The sequence below is a fragment of the Miscanthus floridulus genome, chromosome 2, assembly GCF_019320115.1.
Source record: "Miscanthus floridulus cultivar M001 chromosome 2, ASM1932011v1, whole genome shotgun sequence".
In the NCBI taxonomy this organism is placed as follows: domain Eukaryota; kingdom Viridiplantae; phylum Streptophyta; class Magnoliopsida; order Poales; family Poaceae; genus Miscanthus; species Miscanthus floridulus.
This window is the reverse complement of record NC_089581.1, coordinates 22,045,868-22,064,082: the sequence shown is the minus strand read 5'-3', so window position 1 is coordinate 22,064,082 and position 18,215 is coordinate 22,045,868. Positions and strand designations below refer to the sequence as shown.

At 47.5% G+C, this 18,215-nt stretch overlaps 1 protein-coding gene across 1 annotated transcript; it reads left to right on the top strand.

Moving 5' to 3' along the window:
• Positions 1–10,030: 10,030 nt before the first annotated feature.
• LOC136519722 (probable histidine kinase 4) lies at positions 10,031–17,594 on the top strand. The gene is made up of 11 exons (XM_066513097.1): positions 10,031–10,388; positions 10,852–11,085; positions 11,184–11,350; positions 12,075–12,293; positions 12,380–12,566; positions 12,652–12,703; positions 12,794–13,023; positions 13,585–13,683; positions 13,851–14,557; positions 16,192–16,674; positions 16,761–17,594. The coding sequence occupies exons 1-11, from the start codon at positions 10,047–10,049 to the stop codon at positions 17,020–17,022; spliced, it is 2,982 nt and encodes a 993-aa protein (XP_066369194.1). The 5' UTR covers positions 10,031–10,046; the 3' UTR covers positions 17,023–17,594.
• Positions 17,595–18,215: the final 621 nt, after the last annotated feature.

The window sequence follows — 18,215 nt, the reverse complement described above, 5'->3', positions numbered from 1 at the left end:
TGCAGCGAATATCGCAGCAGGGCCGCAGGGGGGGAAGTGGCCACCGCACCAGCAGTCAGTCAGCAGCAGGGGCTCTCCATTTCTCCCGTTGCGCACACAGTTTTTCGGCCGTTTGAGAGGCACCCATCACTCGTCAGGAGTTGAGTTGGACAGGACACGACGATTATTGGCCGCCGGTCCATGCAGGCTGCATGCGTCTGCCGGCCGGTCGCGCGCTGAGATTTCGCCTCTCCGTTTCAGCCGCGCAGCAGTGGATCGGATTCGGATGGCGGCGCTTTTAATTCGCGATCTGGGAGGCTAATCCGAAACAGACCGCGTTAAAGCGTCGTTGGACAAGCGTCGGGGTCACCAGGGAGAGGGCGTCGACTTCCTTCCGCACACGCGTGCTCCAACACTAGCTCCTCTGAAAGTGAAGGTATTTAAAAAAAGAAAAGAAGAAAGAAAGAGAACCATGAGACCATGACCAGTGGCATGACCATGACACGAGAGGGACGAGTAGGATCACCTGTAGTAGTTCTTCAGTAGTAGAGGCACCAATGCTGCGCTGCTCAATCTGATACTACGTACAATCTGATATGGTGGTCGGTGGTGTGTGATGCTGGCGCTGTCAGGGCATGGACCAATAATTGTACGCCTGCCTGGTGCCTGCCAACTACCAAACAGCCTACGAGCCGGTCCGCCAGGCAGGCCAGCCTCGTTATAGGCTTCTCATGCCGTCTGCAACGAAAGACCCATCGCTAAACCTAAACCTAAAATAAATTTCCAACATAATACGTATAGCCTTCAACAGAATACCTATATAGAAGACTTATTTTAGGTGTCGAGAGAGGCATAATCTAAATCTAAGTATCCTCTCTCCTGTAGACCCATTTACAGAAGGTCTTTTAGGTCTGGTTATTGGATAAGACAAAAATAGATATTGAACCCTTTGTCTGTAGCGTTATTCAAAGGACAAATGAGTCTTGTATTTTGGGTCGTGGGTCGTGGGAGACTGTTTGGTTACTGTAGTCCCTCCTAAAATTTATGTCTCATCGAATGTTTGGACACATGCATGGAGTATTAAATATAGACTAATTATAAAACCAATTGCACAACTTGCGACTAATTTGCGAGATGAATCTTTTAAGCCTAATTAGTTCATGATTTGACACCGTTGTGCTACAGTAACATGTGCTAATGACAGATTAATTAAGCTTAAAAAATCGTCTCGTAAATTAGCCTCCATCTATGTAATTGGTTTTATAATTAATCTATATTTAATGCTTCTTATTAGTATCTAAATATTTGATGTGACATAAATTTTAGAAGCAACTAAAGAACCAAATACCCCCCGAGTCTCATCGCATGCCTGCCCAAAGACCGGAATCCGAAACATCCTTCATCCTGTTCGACAGGCTATAAACGATCATAAAATATTTACTGCTAACTGATTTGATATGAGAGAAAAATACTATTCTAAAATATAAAGCGAACATGACATGACTCCCGACAAGTCGCCGCTGCACTGGGTGATGCGATGTCATTAATACTAGTAATAGAACCGGTAAAGAGGTCTCTCATGCTTGACTCTCGCCTGCCGTACGTTCCCCAACCACGAGCTGCAACTGCAAAAGACAAAGAGGCCAAGAGCTCGCTCCTCTCCTCCATTTCATGTGGATGATCGAGCACAAAAACAGCCAGCCCAAGTCCCACTTGAATTGAACGGACACGAGATGGCCGTTCATTTGCGACAGACACCGATCGTGATCGGGACGGCTCGGGGATCCTCCCTCCGTGCTGTTTTTTCCAGTGTAGAAACCTTCCAGGCGTTTTTCCGCCCATGAAATTTCGGCCTATTTTGATGGTGTCAGGAAGCGGACGCAGAGGCCAATCAAACAAAGGCCCCTCAGCTCCACAGCTTTTTCTCAAAGGGCTGGTTTAGTTTACAAAATTTTTAGCGAAATGGCACTGTAGCACTTTCGTTTTATTTGACAATTAGTGACCAATCATAATCTAATTAGGCTTAAAAGATTTGTCTCGTGAATTTCGTCTAAACTGTGTAATTAGTTTTATTTTTTATTTATATTTAATGCTTCATGCATGCGTCCAAATATTCGATGTGACGAAGAATCTTGAAAAATTTTACAAAATGAAGTGCAACAAAACAGGCACGAAGAAGAGGTGCCATACTGCCATTTGCTAGCCGCGCCATATGACTGCTCCACCAGTACATGTGTGTACTACTGCATGTGCAGCAGTCCGACGAGGCCTCTTTTGGCCAGTTGCAGTTGGTGGCGGGTCCGGCGATCGATCCCCCTCTGATCTCGCCAAAGCGACATCTGGGAAGCCTGCCTGATGCACTTGGCCACACAGTAGTGTATCTTTCTCATCAACCAAATGCACTTGCACGCAACTTTGCTGTCCAAATGTTAGGCCGCCTTGGTTCGTTCCTAGTAGAAGCTGCCGCATGCATATGCCTGCATTGCCGGCACGGGGGCTTGAAAAGCGACATCATTGCAACGGAAACGAAAGGCAGCTATGATGTCTGTGTGTTTTGGGGATTCAGCCCCGGCCATGCATGCAATGCAACCAGTTGGCTATGGAACCAGCTTTGAACGGGTTCAAGTCAGGGCACGCGAAGAACCGCCCAGTTTTTTTTTCTACTACAAATGCGGCGAGGCACTGTTGAGTGTGCCTAATGACGCACGCCAGCCTCGCCGGCTCCTCGATTTGTTTTGCGCTTGTGACGATGGCCACATAAACTGCGGCGCAGAGTAGTAACAACCAGATTCCAAGCAGTCAGTCGACGTCGAGACGTTTCGACTTTCATAATGTGAAAACGATCGGCATCAGGAGAGTTTGGTTGGATTGATCAGACGACCCACTAAGAAAGGCTTTTCCCGTCCTTTTGCAGGGGCCACCCTTATATTACGATAGAAAATTCCCACGAACATTTCGTATTGTAAAAGGGAGCGAAGCGATTCACCGTCGCCATGATATGCCCGTGTGACTCGGATATATACTATATGCCGGCCGATAGGCGATAGGCGATAGGCTTGTCTTCGCCGACAGCCATCACGGGCAAGCTTCTCGGTACTTATTATTCCCGTGCGTGCGCGCATGCGTGTTCTGACTTCTGGTGAGGCACCATCATGCGAGCGCTAGCTACTGCGTCGCGTTTATATATCCATCTGTTGTTCAGTTCAGTCCAGGTGAATGGAATGAACGGGCGGCTCAGGGCCGGCGTCGTTTTCAAAGTGGATTTCATGGATGGCAGAGACGGCTTTCTGCACTTATCTTCTCTCCCCTGAAATAGCGAAACGCAATAGTTTTACAAGAATATTTTTTTATTCCTATAACTTTATAATTTTTATTTATATTAAGAGGAACGGTATAGAAAATTCTTGTCATATATTCATATTAATAATTTCTAGATAGTAAAATAATACAAATTTCTTGTAAAATGTGGAGGATGGATGGACGTGGTCCACGTGGAGGCCTGTTCAGCCAAATGGCCTAAGTTGGCTCCATAGAGCCTGGAAAGGGGAAAACTAGGAAACCAAACAGACGCATAAATTCCTCTAAAAATAGGCGCATAAATCATAGAAAATGTGTGAACTTAGCTTTGTACGAAGAGCCAATTTATCGGTCTCTCTCTTTACGCAATGAAATATTCTATGAGCTAGCTTTTTAAACATTACTGAAGCTAACCTTAGAGTTGTTTGATTGGTGGCCTGAAAATTTGCCTAGGATAGACAGCCATTTGCAGACATTGATTTTATCGGCCTATTATGTAGTTATCTACATAAATACTTTTTAACAGTGGCGGATTTAGGCATAAGCTGTGAGCCCACTTGGCCCCATGACTTTTGCCAAAATAAGTTTAGCCCTTTTTCATAAACTTTGCAATTATATGTTGATTATGTTAATTGGCTTAAAATCAACAAGTCGATGCCATAAGTTTTGAATCCTAGATCCGTCACTGCTTTTTAACAGAGCAAGCGGCAACCAAACATATCCTCTCTCGTAGCCTAGCCACATCGACAAACGGTTGGGGTGTAGGCTGTGATCATCTCATCTCAGCCTGTTCGCTCATTGGTTTCAGCCAGGACTTATCAGCCAGCCAAGAGTGTTTTTCTTTTATAATAAACCAGCACCAGCCGGACTTATCAGCCCAGAAACCGAACAGCGAACAGGACGAATGAAAGATTCAGACTAAAGCATAATAATAATAATAATAATGCAAAAGCAAAACGAAGTACTCCGTACCAAGCTAGCTCCGTACCCAGGCATCTATCGTACGCGAACGCGAGGCAACGAGAAGACACGCGAACTCGGCGGGCGCTGCCGGACGGCACGGGACAGGGGCCGCCTTGTTCCTTGTTCTGGCCACGGGTGCGGGGCTGGGCCACCCACCCCACCGGGATCGCTCGACAGCGCGGTTCCGAGCGGACGTGGTCCACGTCGATCTCGCCGTTCGCCGTTGCGCTGCTGCGCGGTCGCACACGGCACACGCAGTGGGCGCCCGTGAGAACGGATCGGATCAGATCGGAGCTCGGACGGGGGTGCCTCCTTTCTTTGCCTGCCCCACCTGCCGGCTCGGCTGCTCCAGCACCAGCAGCGTGAACGGCCGTGCGCCCATGCCATCCGCAACAACGCTTCGATCGTGGTGCCGCTGTGACGGCACGGCTAAGCCTGGGCACGAAAAACCAAGAACCGAGAACCGAACCAAACTAACCGGAACCAAAACTGAAGTAACCAAAACCGAAATATTCGGTCCCAGGTTCAGTTCCAGGTTCCCAGAAACCGAAATTATTCGGTTAATTCGGTTCCAGCACTCGGTTAACTGAATTGACCTGAAATAAACGAACTAAGCTGTTGGACCTCTTGTTTTTTTACTGTAGGCTTAAATATTGCTCTATGCTTGAATATTTGAGAGAACAATGATATATATGTGTTGTACTGTTGTTTTATGCTGCATTGTTGTTTAAATTATCCCTTTTGACTGCATGAAAATCAGACAAAATGCTGCCGAAATTTGCAATTGAATGTGTTGTTTCCTGGTTCCTGAAAAAATCGGTTCCATCGGTTAGAACCGAAACCGAAATTCCTCGGTTCCATATTTTTAAAGTAATCAATCGGTTCCTTCTTCTCCTCATGTAACCGAATTAGCTGAAATTAACTGAAGAACCAAACTGATCCGTTTCGGTTAACCGAACTCCGACACTGAGGCACGGCGGTCGGCTCCGCTTGGGCCGTACGTCGCAGCGGCATGTCCCTACCAGTTGTGGGCCGGGTTGGTCGCTGTGGGCTTTCGACAGGGATATTGCGCGTCCATTTGGCGAGGAGATCGCACGGACCACTTCCCGCTCACGTTTCTTTCACAATTCTTGTTTACAAGTCACCGCAGTCCAGTCCTCAGGTAAATGTATGCAGGAAAAGTCAAGATTTCACAGATTCAGAATCTAGTATCTGTCACTGCTATACACCTTTCGCCTATTTGCCTATTTGGACACGTCGCGCTCCATGAAGAAGCCTGCAGCGTCGTCGCGTGAAGGGGAAGCACGCACCGCCCGTCTGACGAGACGGCGACCGGGGTAGCTACCCGATCCCGACGGCAAGTCGGCAACAGGTGGCAGCCGTCGTCGGTATTATCGTACGGTAAAACTTTGACCTGTACTTTTAGTTTTTTTTCACGTAGATCAAACAGGGGCTAAAAGTGAGTAAATGGCTAAAAACTGGACTAAAATCTTTTATTTTCAAGAAGACTCTAAACTGGGCTAAACGCCCCATACCCCTTGCCGCTCGTATACATGGCTGTGCATGGATAATTAAATGAGGGTAAATCAGTCATCGTAGATTAGAGGACTAAAGTTTAGCCCATAGATCCAAACAGCCCAGCAGGACTAAAGTTTAGGGGCTAAATTTTAGGAGCTAAATTTTAGTTCTTGAACTAGTGATCCAAACACCACCTAAGGAGCCTGTTCGCTGGTTGGTTTCAGCCAGGGCTTATCAGTCAACCAACAGTGTTTTTCTCTCACAACAAACCAGCACCAGCTGGGCTTATCAGCCCAGAAACCAACCAGCGAAGAGGCCCAAGATCGTCGTGGCACCAGCTGGGCTTATCAGCCCAGAAACCAACCAACGAAGAGGCCCAAGATCGTCGTGGCCTAGCAACCCTCGCCACTAACATCGTCGTGACACGACGGTGACTGGCGTCGGGGCTCGGCAGAGATGGGGCGACTGACCCGTAACGAAAGCTGCTTTATAGACCCCGTTCGTTTCGCTGGAAAAATAGAGTGAAACACTGTTCCGACTGATTTATTGTGAGAGAAAAATACTATTCTAACTAAAAACAAGCTAAAAAGTACGGATTACGACACAAACGAACAGGGCCATAACCGCTTGCCATTCGCGTGAGCCTGGGATCACATGCAAGTAGCGTGTCGTGTCGTTACTTGAAGCATATCTCGACCTAAACCACTACTGTACCGGAGCCCGGTCACGTTTGGCGTGCATGGAGAGCCAAAAAGGAGGATTATTCCCCGCTATCGTCCTTGCCGTCTTATCCGAAGTTTAGCTAAAAGCACCGGTAGTAGTAGAATAGTAGAGTGATAATTACCATCAATTTTTCCTTGTAAAGGAAGCCGGTTACCGCTAGCTATCCATTCGGATGGTCATGGAACAAATCGCTCTGAACATCATTACGCCGCATTTCTTTCTAGCACACTAGTCGAGTAGAGTGCACACGAAGCAGCTGTATGGTCAGGTCACGGTAAAATGACTGAATAGACTACCACACACGAAAACAGCTGCGCGCACGCCGAAACATGTTTTTTTAAGAAACTGGAGGGGCCGAAGCCCCCTACAGATAAACTTTATTATTTAAAACAAAAAGGGGCAAAGACTTACGGAAAAAATTAAGGAACAAAGAAAGAGACAAAGAAGAGCAATCTAGATCGAATTCCTTTGAAAATTAGATCATTTCTTGCTGACCGTATAGCCCAACAAATGAGAATTACAGCTGCCATAAAAAACTAGGATTGCAACCTATCCTTGAAGTAATCATCAATTTCAGGAAAATCTTCATTTAGAGGGATGTCAATATGTATTATCCTCCGGCACTGTTTTGCAAATGGACACTGCAGAAAAAGGTGCTGACATGTCTCTTCTGTGTTTTGCAAAACATTCGTCTATGGATAGGTAGGGGCCTCCCCTCCTGACTTCTAAAACCAACGTACGTCTACGGATACGAGCTGCCCGTTTTTTGGTAGTATAAGACGTCGTACAAGCCTACGATACTGGTGCAGTGGTGCTGCTTGCGTTGCGTTGCGTGTGAGCGACTGTAGTGCAAGCAACTTGCCGATGGAGAGTCAATGTGCGTGAAACAATTGGGCTCACGTCTGACCAAATCACCAAACTACTGCTTATTAGGGCGCAGTTGCAACAACTGGAAGTGACGTTTGTTTTCGTGGTCGCATATAGGCATGTGGCCTAAAACAAAGTAAACAGTACGCACGTCGCGTCAGATCAAAACAAAGGCTATACTATTCCAGTTGCTCCGTTCTTTTTAATATGAAGCCACGACGATCGCATAACACGGCACTGTACTACTAGTTACCTGTTCGTTTTGAGAAAATTTGGCCAATTATACTGATTTATTGTGAGAGTAAACCTTTCGCTAAAAAGTGTCGAAGCCGTGCCGAAAAACAGGAAAAAAAAGGAGAAACAGGACAGCAAGCAGTGCTTGGTCTCCGAACCCTCGTGGCGTTCCAACCAATGGGCTTCGTCTTTGCAGTTGACGCGTGTGTATCTCCGTGAACAAATAAAACGGCTGTCAGGCGAACTAGCTGAGATCCCTGATAGCTGTTTTATTGGGAATTGCTCTGATGAATAAGAGCATTATCCCGGGACAAGGGTTATTCGTTAGCGTAGCAGTTTCGCTTTTTCTATGTAAGATATGAAGAAAGTTGGGACGTGATAATATATATACTATACTACATGCATATGCTTCCCTGTGCCCTTCCTTCTGCCGCTGGACATTGCAACAGCCTGCAAGTTCTAGGCGCACCTGCTCTATAATAGCTTGACAAATGCAAACACACCTGATCATAAGCTGTGTCGTCGTCCAATGATTTGGATTTGGTGCAGCGAGCTGGCCTATCCCAACGGCCATAAACATGCATGATCGATCACTTTTAGTATATACACTTTGAGGCGGCAGGCACGCACGAACTGCTGCTCCACTATCCTGCAACCAAACACGAGCCGAGTGTGCAATAATCTCGGTCTTTCGGGGGGCAAAAGCGCGCAATAATATCTCCTCATGAAAAAGAAGTGCAGTAGTAGAGTAATCAGCTGCACGCTGCTCATGGGAAGGGAAAAAAAAGGAGGCTCTTTGGAACCGAATAATGGAAGAGGGAGGGAACAGAAAGGGTTTCCTGACCAGTTATCGCACTTCACCCATGTTTTTGACAGAGCATCAGTGATGGCAGCTAAAGATGCTAAAGATGGCAACGCCCCCCCGATACCCGATATCCGACGGGTATTTGATCTATTAGGGAATGGGGATGTGATCATATTTTTACCCGCGGGCATCTAAATGAGCAATAATCCATCCCCGACGGATATAGCGGGTACAGGAACGTTCCCTGTTTACCCCCGCCACCCTTTGGGGAATCCGACTATTTGAGCTGTCATGCGAGTATTAGGCCCAAAGAAGCTCAATATAGGTATTTTGGCCCAAATCTGAACAATCATATATATAGTTTGTGTGTTCTAGGAACCCTAATTTAATTTTTCCTCTCCATTTCCGCGAGCAGCACAAGCACGCCTGCCTCACGAGCGCGCGTGCCCCTCGCTTCCTCAGTTCGGTCTCTCTGCCACCTTTGCTCGTCCTCCTCGCAACCTCGCTCCTTCTCTTCGGCATCTCCGAGACTCCGACACTTATACCCGGGTGAAGAAGAAACGTCTCCGATTGCAAAGCTGCAACCCTAAGTGTCCTTGTTTATCGGGTATGCAGTACCCGTCGGGTATCTGTTACTCGATCGATACTCGATGGGTACAGGGATGAGCAAGAATATATACTTGAGACAGTTAACGAAGACAGAAACATGATGAATTTTCCGTAGCGGGGAGAAGAACGTTTCGACGATACTCCGTTGCCATCCATAATGGCAGCAACGAACGAAGCGGAGCGGATCGGCAAAAGATTTGTCCGTCCGGGGACATGGCGGCCGCATTGTTGACCGTTGACGACCACCGCCTCATTGGACCCGCGCCAGAATTGCGTTTGCGCCCCCCGGGGCGCCGGCCCCCACCCACCCCCAGCCCACGCGGGCACGGGCAGGGCTGGCAGGCAGGCCGGCCAGGCAATGCAACAAAAATCCCCGAGACGGCGACGCGCGGTCACAACTGCCCAACCACTGCCCGCGACCGCGCGGCCCCACGAACCCCGTAAAAGAAACCCGAACGGATTCACCAATCACCAGGCGTCCGGAGCACACGGCGGCACCCGGGCCCGAGCCCGGCGGACGGCAAGGGAGCCGGGGTGGCGCGTAAGCGGTGAGGTGCGGTGGTGGGGCTCGGATAAGAGAAGGGAAAGCGACGGGGCAACAGCACACAAGCTGCGGGCAGCGGCAACGCCGAGCGCGGCGACGGGGCGGGGTGGGGTGGGCGAGGCGCAAAAGGCCGGGACCCATGCCCCGTCGCGCGCGGGACGCGCGCCCGCAGGGTCGAGGGAAAAAAAAACCCACGGGGTTATTTTAGTGGCGGCGTATCTCGTGAAATCCAGGAAATTCGATTTCACTCGAAGCCCGGCTGCTTTCTCCCCCGTCGCGAAAAGCCGCAAGCCAACAAAAACACATCAAAGCAGCAGCGGGAGAGAGAGAGAGAGAGGGGTAGGAGGGAGGGCGGAAAAAAAGCGAGGAGGCATCCTCCTCTCTCCTCTGTTAAAGGATTCTCACAGAGGAGGAGCGGGCGGGCGGGCGGGCGGAAGCAGGAGTGGTCGGTGGCCCTGCGGCGCGGCGCATGTGAGAGCTGCGGCGGTGGTGGGAAGGGGAGCTGGGATGGGGGTGGGAGGCGGAGGGGAGGCCGCGGTGTCGGCGGCGCCGGCGGAGGAGGCGGCGGGGAAGGATGGGGAGGAGGGTAGCCGGTGGACCATGAAGGAGAAGCTGATCGCCGCGGCGGTGCTGGTGTGGGTGCTGGCGTCCGCGGCGGGCGGGGTGGTGGTGCACAGGAACATCTGCCACGCGGCGCTGCAGAAAATGGAGGAGGGGCTCGTCAGCATGTGCGAGGAGCGCGCGCGCATGCTGCAGGACCAGTTCGCCGTCTCCGTCAACCACGTCCACGCCCTCGCCATCCTCGTCGCCACCTTCCACTACGAGAAGCACCCGCCCGCGCTCGACCAGGTCCGCCTCCCTCCCTCGCCGCGCCGAGCTAGCTAGCGAGCTCCACCACCGAACCGAGCGAGCCTGTCGCTGCTTCTGCTTAGTACTACGTCCGTTGCTTGCTTCCTGCTAGTACTTGTGGGCGCGATCCCTGGCTTTCTGTTCTGCGCGCGCAGTTAAGTGCGTGTCTCGCCGTCTCTGGAAATCCTCGCTGCTCCTCCCATTGCCATAAGCCCATAACACCTCGACCATGTTACCATGTACCAGTACCTGCTCTGCCTCTGCTGCTTCCACTTCATTTAATTACTGTCAAGTCCATGGTTCCCTTGTGCGCAGACCGTGCCACTTCTTAAATGGAATTCTCTCTTTGTTTTTTTTTGTGTGTGCGCGCGCGCGCGCGCGTAGTAATTTGCCGATGCAGATTACTGTTCGGCTGTTTTGTTTCTCGGCTGCAGGCTTTACTTTCGGTCGATTTGTTTTGCAGGACACGTTCGCGGAGTACACCGCCAGGACGTCGTTCGAGCGGCCGCTACTGAGCGGGGTGGCGTACGCGCAGCGGGTGGAGCACGCCGACAGGGAGGGCTTCGAGCGCCAGCAGGGGTGGATCATCAAGACCATGAAGCACGAGCCGTCCCCGGTGCAGGATGAGTACGCGCCGGTCGTCTACTCGCAGGAGACCGTCTCCTACATTGAGGGGCTCGACATGATGTCCGGCGAGGTCTGCGGCGACGTTTCCCGTTCGTTTCTTGCACTGGGCTACAGCTGTTCCCTGCCGGTGTTGGTTCTGAACCTGGGTGTGTTTCTCTGGTGCTGCAGGAGGACCGCGAGAACATTTTGAGGTCAAGAGCATCGGGGAAGGCAGTTCTTACGAGACCATTCCGGCTCATGTCGAATCACCTGGGTGTCGTATTGACTTTTCCTGTCTATCATGTGGATCTTCCTCCTGATGCCAAGGAGGAGGAACGTGTTGCTGCCACCGCAGGGTGAGGTTCATCTCCGTTTTCCAACGAACTTCAGTTTACGGCTATTCTTTGTAGAATCCACTGCCCGTGGCTATTCAGACGCTGCAAGATTTACATGACTTGAGAAAAAGTGAGAATCCCACAAAACAAATCAATTATTTCTGCTTTTGCTGACCGCCGCTTCAGAACTTTGAGCTAGCAAAATCGAGGAGAACGAAAAAAATCCCTGTGGTATGCTGATTGATTATAATCGACTCTGCTGTAAGCGGAAACAAATAGGACCTATGTTTTAGTGGTGAAAGTGTATGGGCTCATGCTGAAGCAGTTGTTTGTGACTCTAGAATCGAAATGAGACTGAGATACTGATAGAGAAACATAATTTCTATGCTTGACTCAGGTGTTTCTCTTTCGTCCCTTTTACAAGCGATTTTTTCTTCTCCACTCTCTCCACTGTCTTCTCCAATTGCAGCGAGCGAGTTTCAGGGAGGGAGGAACAAGAGGAGGAAGAACACTGTTGGATTCAGATCTCGGGTGTTAGATGGATGGGGTAGTGTTCTATAGATGGTGCCTACATAAATGATCTTAGCTGTAATTTTAGTCAAAACCACAATAGTTTTACTTATGTCAGAAAATCAAAAGATTTAAATGCTGTCCACACTTGGTGTTTGAAGTCCATAATTGGCAAAATGACTTCTTTTTTATTGTTTATTATATTTCGAGAATAATTTCGCTGACTATTCAACAGATACCTTGGGGGATCATTTGATGTAGAATCATTAGTGGAAAATTTGTTGAGGCAGCTAGCTGGCAATCAGGAATTGGTGGTAAATGTTTATGATGTCACAAACAGTTCGGACCCTCTTGTCATGTATGGATCGGAAGTTCCTCTTGGCATCCCCTCACCATCTCACATCTGCATGCTAGATTTTGGCGATCCATTCAGAAAGCATCATATGGTTTGCAGGTAAATGTGTGCATTCGTTAGTGATTTTCCTGATTTATTCTTGGACACGGTCTAATTGCATGTCCCACTGTCCATAATCTGAGCAGATACAGAAACAAGCCTCATCTCCCATGGTCTGCAATTTCTACGCCATCTGGTGTCTTTGTCATAGGTATGCTTGTGGGGTACATCATTTTTGCCGCTTGGAGTCGTTATGATAATGTTAAGGAAGATTGCCGGAAAATGGAGGAGCTGAAAAAACAGGCAGAAGCAGCCGATGTTGCTAAATCTCAGGTTTAAGTTAGCTTAATTTATTTGATGTTGTAAGTTTGAAGTTGCATTTCTCGGGAATCTAAAAGACTCTTTTTGTCAATGGTAGTTCCTTGCAACTGTTTCTCATGAGATCAGAACGCCCATGAATGGAGTTCTAGGTGAATTTTTTTTATACTACACATTCCAGTGATGTCAATGTAACTCATTCTTAGGAGGCAGATGATTTATCCTTTTTCTTGGTTTTGTAGGAATGCTTGATATGCTGTTAGACACTGACCTAACGTCAACTCAGAGGGATTTTGCACAAACAGCTCAAGTCTGCGGAAAGGCTTTAATATCGCTAATCAATGAAGTGCTTGACAGAGCCAAAATTGAAGCCGGAAAGTTGGATCTTGAGTCTGTACCATTTGATCTGAGATCCATCCTTGATGATGTCATTGCATTATTTTCTACAAAGTCAAGAGGGAAGGGAATTGAGGTTAGTTTTTAGTTCAATAACACTTTTTTTTACGAACCAGCACTGACAGTGACTACTTCTATTGACATAGAAGAAAGATACAGGCAGTTAGCCCTGGGAGGCTACCTACATGAAAAGAAAAAAAAAGTAAACTCTAATGCCGGGCAGGCAAGAAAACAACCGACACGCACGGCACACCACACAGCACACACATAAAAAAGGGGCGTACCCAGTGCAGAGAGCTCCCGCTCTGTGGGGGGTCTGGGGAAGGTTGTTAGTGGCAAGCCTTACCCTCACCTATGCAATGCGAGGAGACCACGACTCGAACCCGGGACCTTCCGGTCACAGACCTTAAGACTCTACCGCTTGCACCAGGCCCACACACATAACGCAAATAATTTGATAACACTTGTACCTACTACAAAAAGCATCACTCAAGCATTACGATTACCCATGCATTATTTCCATCGGCATCTCTTAGACCCAATTTCCATAAATGTCCCTTCACCATAGTCATACATCCTGCATCTAACTTTTATTGTTCTATCCTTACTACTTTCCTTTTACTCTCCAAAATTGTAGCTTGCTGTATATGTCTCTGAAAGAGTTCCTGAAATCTTGTTGGGTGATCCTGGAAGGTTTCGACAGATAATTACAAATTTAGTGGGCAACTCAATTAAGGTAAGCGTGCATGACCTTTCCTCCCAAGCATGTCTGCAAACAATGAGGGCCATTTTATCTAGAGATAGAACAACTTAGTTTTAGCAAAATGTACTGCAGTGTTTACTTAGTACTCTGAAGTTTGTTGCCAGCTTTAGTTTATGATTGATATTTGCTTGCACTGACAGTTCACAGAACGGGGACATATTTTTGTACAAGTTCATCTGGCAGATCACTCAAATCTTGCAACAGAATCCGAAGTTGAGCCAGTGGCTAATGGGATGAATGGACATAAAGATGAGAAAACTGCTGTAGCAACCAGTGTTTCTCTCAACACACTAAGTGGCTTTGAAGCTGCTGATAGCCGAAATAGTTGGGAAAGCTTCAAGCTTTTGCTTTCTTGTGAGAAAAATGAGATGCCCTATGAAAGTGTATCTGATAAAGTTACTCTTGTAGTAAGTGTGGAAGATACAGGAATAGGTATACCATTGGAGGCCCAAGCCAAGGTGTTCACACCTTTCATGCAGGCTGATAGTTCGACTTCCAGGACATATGGTGGTACTGGAATTGGATTGAGCATCAGCAAATGTCTTGTTGAACTAATGGGTGGTCAGATAAACTTTGTCAGCCGACCACAAGTTGGGAGTACATTCACATTTACTGCAGTTCTCCAAAGATGTGACAGAAGCGCTATTGGCGACAGTAAGCCTGTTATGTTGCACCCTCTTCCATCCAGTTTCAAAGGTTTATCTGCACTATTGGTTGATAGAAGGCCAGTAAGAGCTACTGTAACTAAGTATCACTTGCAAAGGCTGGGAATTGCCTGCGATGTTGTTGCTACCATTGAATTGGCTCTTGGTGTGCTATCCGGGAGAAATGGCAGTTCCCTAACCAGGTACTTGTCTTGCCTATGTACTCTCTAAAAGTTAAAAATCCTGAAGTGATTGAGCTACCATCTTGAGGATGTAGGAATAACGTGGCATACTTGGCTGCTTGGATACTTAAATGCATGTGACTTCTCTTCAGAATTGATATTTGGTTTTCAACAAATTTTGTTGCATATGAACACTTTAGGCATATTGATCGCTTCAGAATTGATATTCCCAGCATAAAATATTTTTATACATCCACTGACCATCCCACTCATCAATTCACTTTTGTGATCAATACTAATTTCTTCATCATTTTCAAAGCTGCAAGATCTACATTAAAAACACACACACTTACACAAGTCAAGACTAAATTTCTATATCGATAGTGTAAGAAAACTACAAATTGTTAATTTGGATTGGGATTGTCCACCTTCAAGCCAGCGAGCCGTCGACTCCCTTATGGCCTTGCCCAACCTAGGAACTTCGTGGTGCGGCGGTGGCGCATGCTAGGCCGCCAACATCCTTGCGCCCTGCCTTGCTGGCTTGCCAAGACTAGGATGCTAGCTAGTTGTTGCACTCCGTGCATAGTTATTGTGGTGCGGCGGTTAGAGAGAAAAATTTAGGAGAGGTTAGTGAATAGGAGAGATACGCGAGAGAGAACTGTGTCTAATCGGTGTCGAACTGCGGTGCTGCGCGAGAGTGATAAGAGTCGTACGTGGCGGCATTGAACTGAATATGTAGGCTGTTGAGTTACTTGTGTTGGTTTGTTTGATGCTAGTTACTGTTGGCCCTCGATCTCCCTGCACAGGTGAGCAACCTGCTCAGCAACACTCACACACACTCACGGCTAGAGGTAGAAGAAGAACTCTTGGAGAACAGATCTCACACAGCACAAACACTAGTTCTGAATGTGCAGCAACTGAACTGATTTGCTTCATTGATATGCCTAGTATATATACAAGTCTAGTACCAACTATTCGGTACACTAGTACAAGGGTGAGATTACCCCCAACTACTCCTACATGGCTGAAGTAGCCACTACTACCTGTGGCCTATTGCCATACTCGTACAAACTAGTACATGAGATAGTGGCCTATTGCCATACCTCTACAGGAACTAGGATGGACAGCAAGAGCTGACCAATCAACTAATCTCCTGCTGCAGCAAAAGATCAAAAGGGAGCAGCAAATTATCTTACAGTTACTTGAGTTGGATATGATGCTAAGAAATGGTGAATTTGGCTAAACTTGAGTTATACACACATATATATATATACTATATACATAGGTTTCTCAAAATAGTTTGGTATTCTTGGGAATACCCATGCATATACGTAGCTCCGCCCATGTACTAGCTGATACATTTCTATTATAATTACCAAATTCATCGTGTTGGATCTGCTTTCAGTTTGTATCACTGCTTTGGTCTGTAGTTCTCATTACATTCTTGCGTGTTATTTATCTAGTTCAAATTTCACTTATGGTAAATGTTTCAGTGAAAATGCAGTTTTTGCTCTATTAACCTGTAGAATTCAAATGTCTACTAAACTACTACTTTTGACATGCAGTTTCACTAATTGTTATCTGTATTTCTTTCGACATGCATTTTCTTTCGTTTTTCTTGGATCTAACTAAAGTTTTCCGAATTCATCATGCAGCACGAAGCAACCATGCATGTTATTGATTGAGAGTGATTCATGGGGCTTCAAGATTGATGTTTCTTTACGATCTAGACTCCTGGAGATGAAGCAGAATGGTCACACACATGTATTACCCAAAGTTATCCTTCTTGCAGCTGCAGAATCGGGCAAACTCAAAGCACAGTATGCAGTTGATTCTGTGATCACGAAGCCTCTGAAAGCTAGCGCACTTGCCGCTTGTCTATTCCAAACACTTGGTATCACACGGTCAAGCAACGAGAGACGCGACAACTCAGGTTCTCTTCATGGGTTGCTTCTTGGCAAGAACATATTGGTGGTTGATGACAACAAGGTAAATCTTAGAGTGGCTGCTGGCACATTAAAGAAATTTGGAGCAAAGGTGGAGTGCGTGGAGAGTGGAAAAGATGCTCTCGCCCTCCTACAAGTCCCATATAAGTTCCATCTTTGTCTCATGGACATTCAGATGCCCGAGATGGATGGGTGAGTTCTATACAAAGCACACTATGCTTGTTTTCTCCCTTGTCATTCTCTGTTTTAAACCAATATTCCTCTACTTGGGACACAAGGTTTGAGGCGACCCAGCAAATAAGGGCAATGGAAGCGAAGGCCAATGAGCAGGCAGTCGCCTGTGACGATTCAGAAAGAGACGGCGCGACAAGGGCAGCAAAATGGCACCTGCCTGTTCTTGCAATGACCGCTGATGTCATCCAGGCCACCCATGAAGAGTGCACGAAGTATGGGATGGATGGGTACGTCACAAAGCCCTTCGAGGAGAAGCAGCTCTTCCAGGCGTTGAAGAAATTCTTGGACCCCGGCATGTCCAGCTAACACCGAAGTGATGCGTTGGAAAGTGAGGCACCATTCTCCATTCTGTAATTCCCTAACCGTGGACGCAATCTGATCCCGAACAAAGACCGTCCATCGTGGGCTGCTCGTCGATCATGCTAGCGGGGTAACAGCAGGCAGCCAAGTGCTGCACGCAGCACGGGCCTTTGCTGGTCTGCCTATGCAGGCGTCGTGTAAATGTATTGTATTGGCAGGGATCCTGTTTATAGCACTAGTATGGCCTGTGCGACAACGTTGGAGCTGCCTGCGGCTGATGCACGTCGAGCATAATTTTGTTGTACAGCTTCCCGCATTTTTGTGCTCCTGTTCAGACCACTGAAGAAGGCAGGCAGGCTCGCTGGTGCAGTGCAGGACTGGAAGGAAACCTGGCTGCCTGAGAGTAGTTTTTTTTTTTGCTGTTTTGCCTTGGGATTTATGATGTATTATAATAAGCTAATGTGCGATATAAGCTGATGTAATTGGCTCAATGCATTTCCATTGTTATGGATATGAGTTAGGATGGCATTGGTAAGACTACGCTATTGGGTGTATGCCCTTCCATTATCCCTCCAAAATGTTAAAATATCTGGTATGCAATGCCCGTCCTGCCCATGGAGAGATGAAACATGAACCATGACTTCGAGTACCTTTTTTCATGGAGATACTGATATTTCTTTGCTGGAGTATTTAGACAGCACAGTAATAATAAAATCTTCAGGGGCTTACTACGGCCTGTTGATCATTGCAAGTTAATCTTCCGAAAAGAATTTGCCTTGGTTATCCATAGAGCACAAAAGTCTTACCGTCCACAAATAATGATCATGGCTAGAAAAAGGAACCATGAGTCCATGACGAACGAAAAAGTATAATGGGCCAGCTTACAGGCCCATTGCAAAGCCTACAATAGGCTAATCACGGTTGAGAGCCTCTTAGATATCCAGGCCCTTCTAGCTTCAGATAGCCTTGAGCCCCTGATGATAATTAAAGGGAAACATTGTTTCAAAAAAAAATTAAAGGGAAACAGCCAAAAATTTCTGGCGGTGGGCGCACGTCCACGGCACCGAATCCACGGATGACAAGCGGCGATGTGGCTGGCTCTCTCTCGCGCGCGCGTGCCGGGTGCCCGTGTCTGCACGTCGACCTCAGCGGATCGCGCCTACCTCATCAGACCAGGCCGCCAAACCAACTTCGGCGCT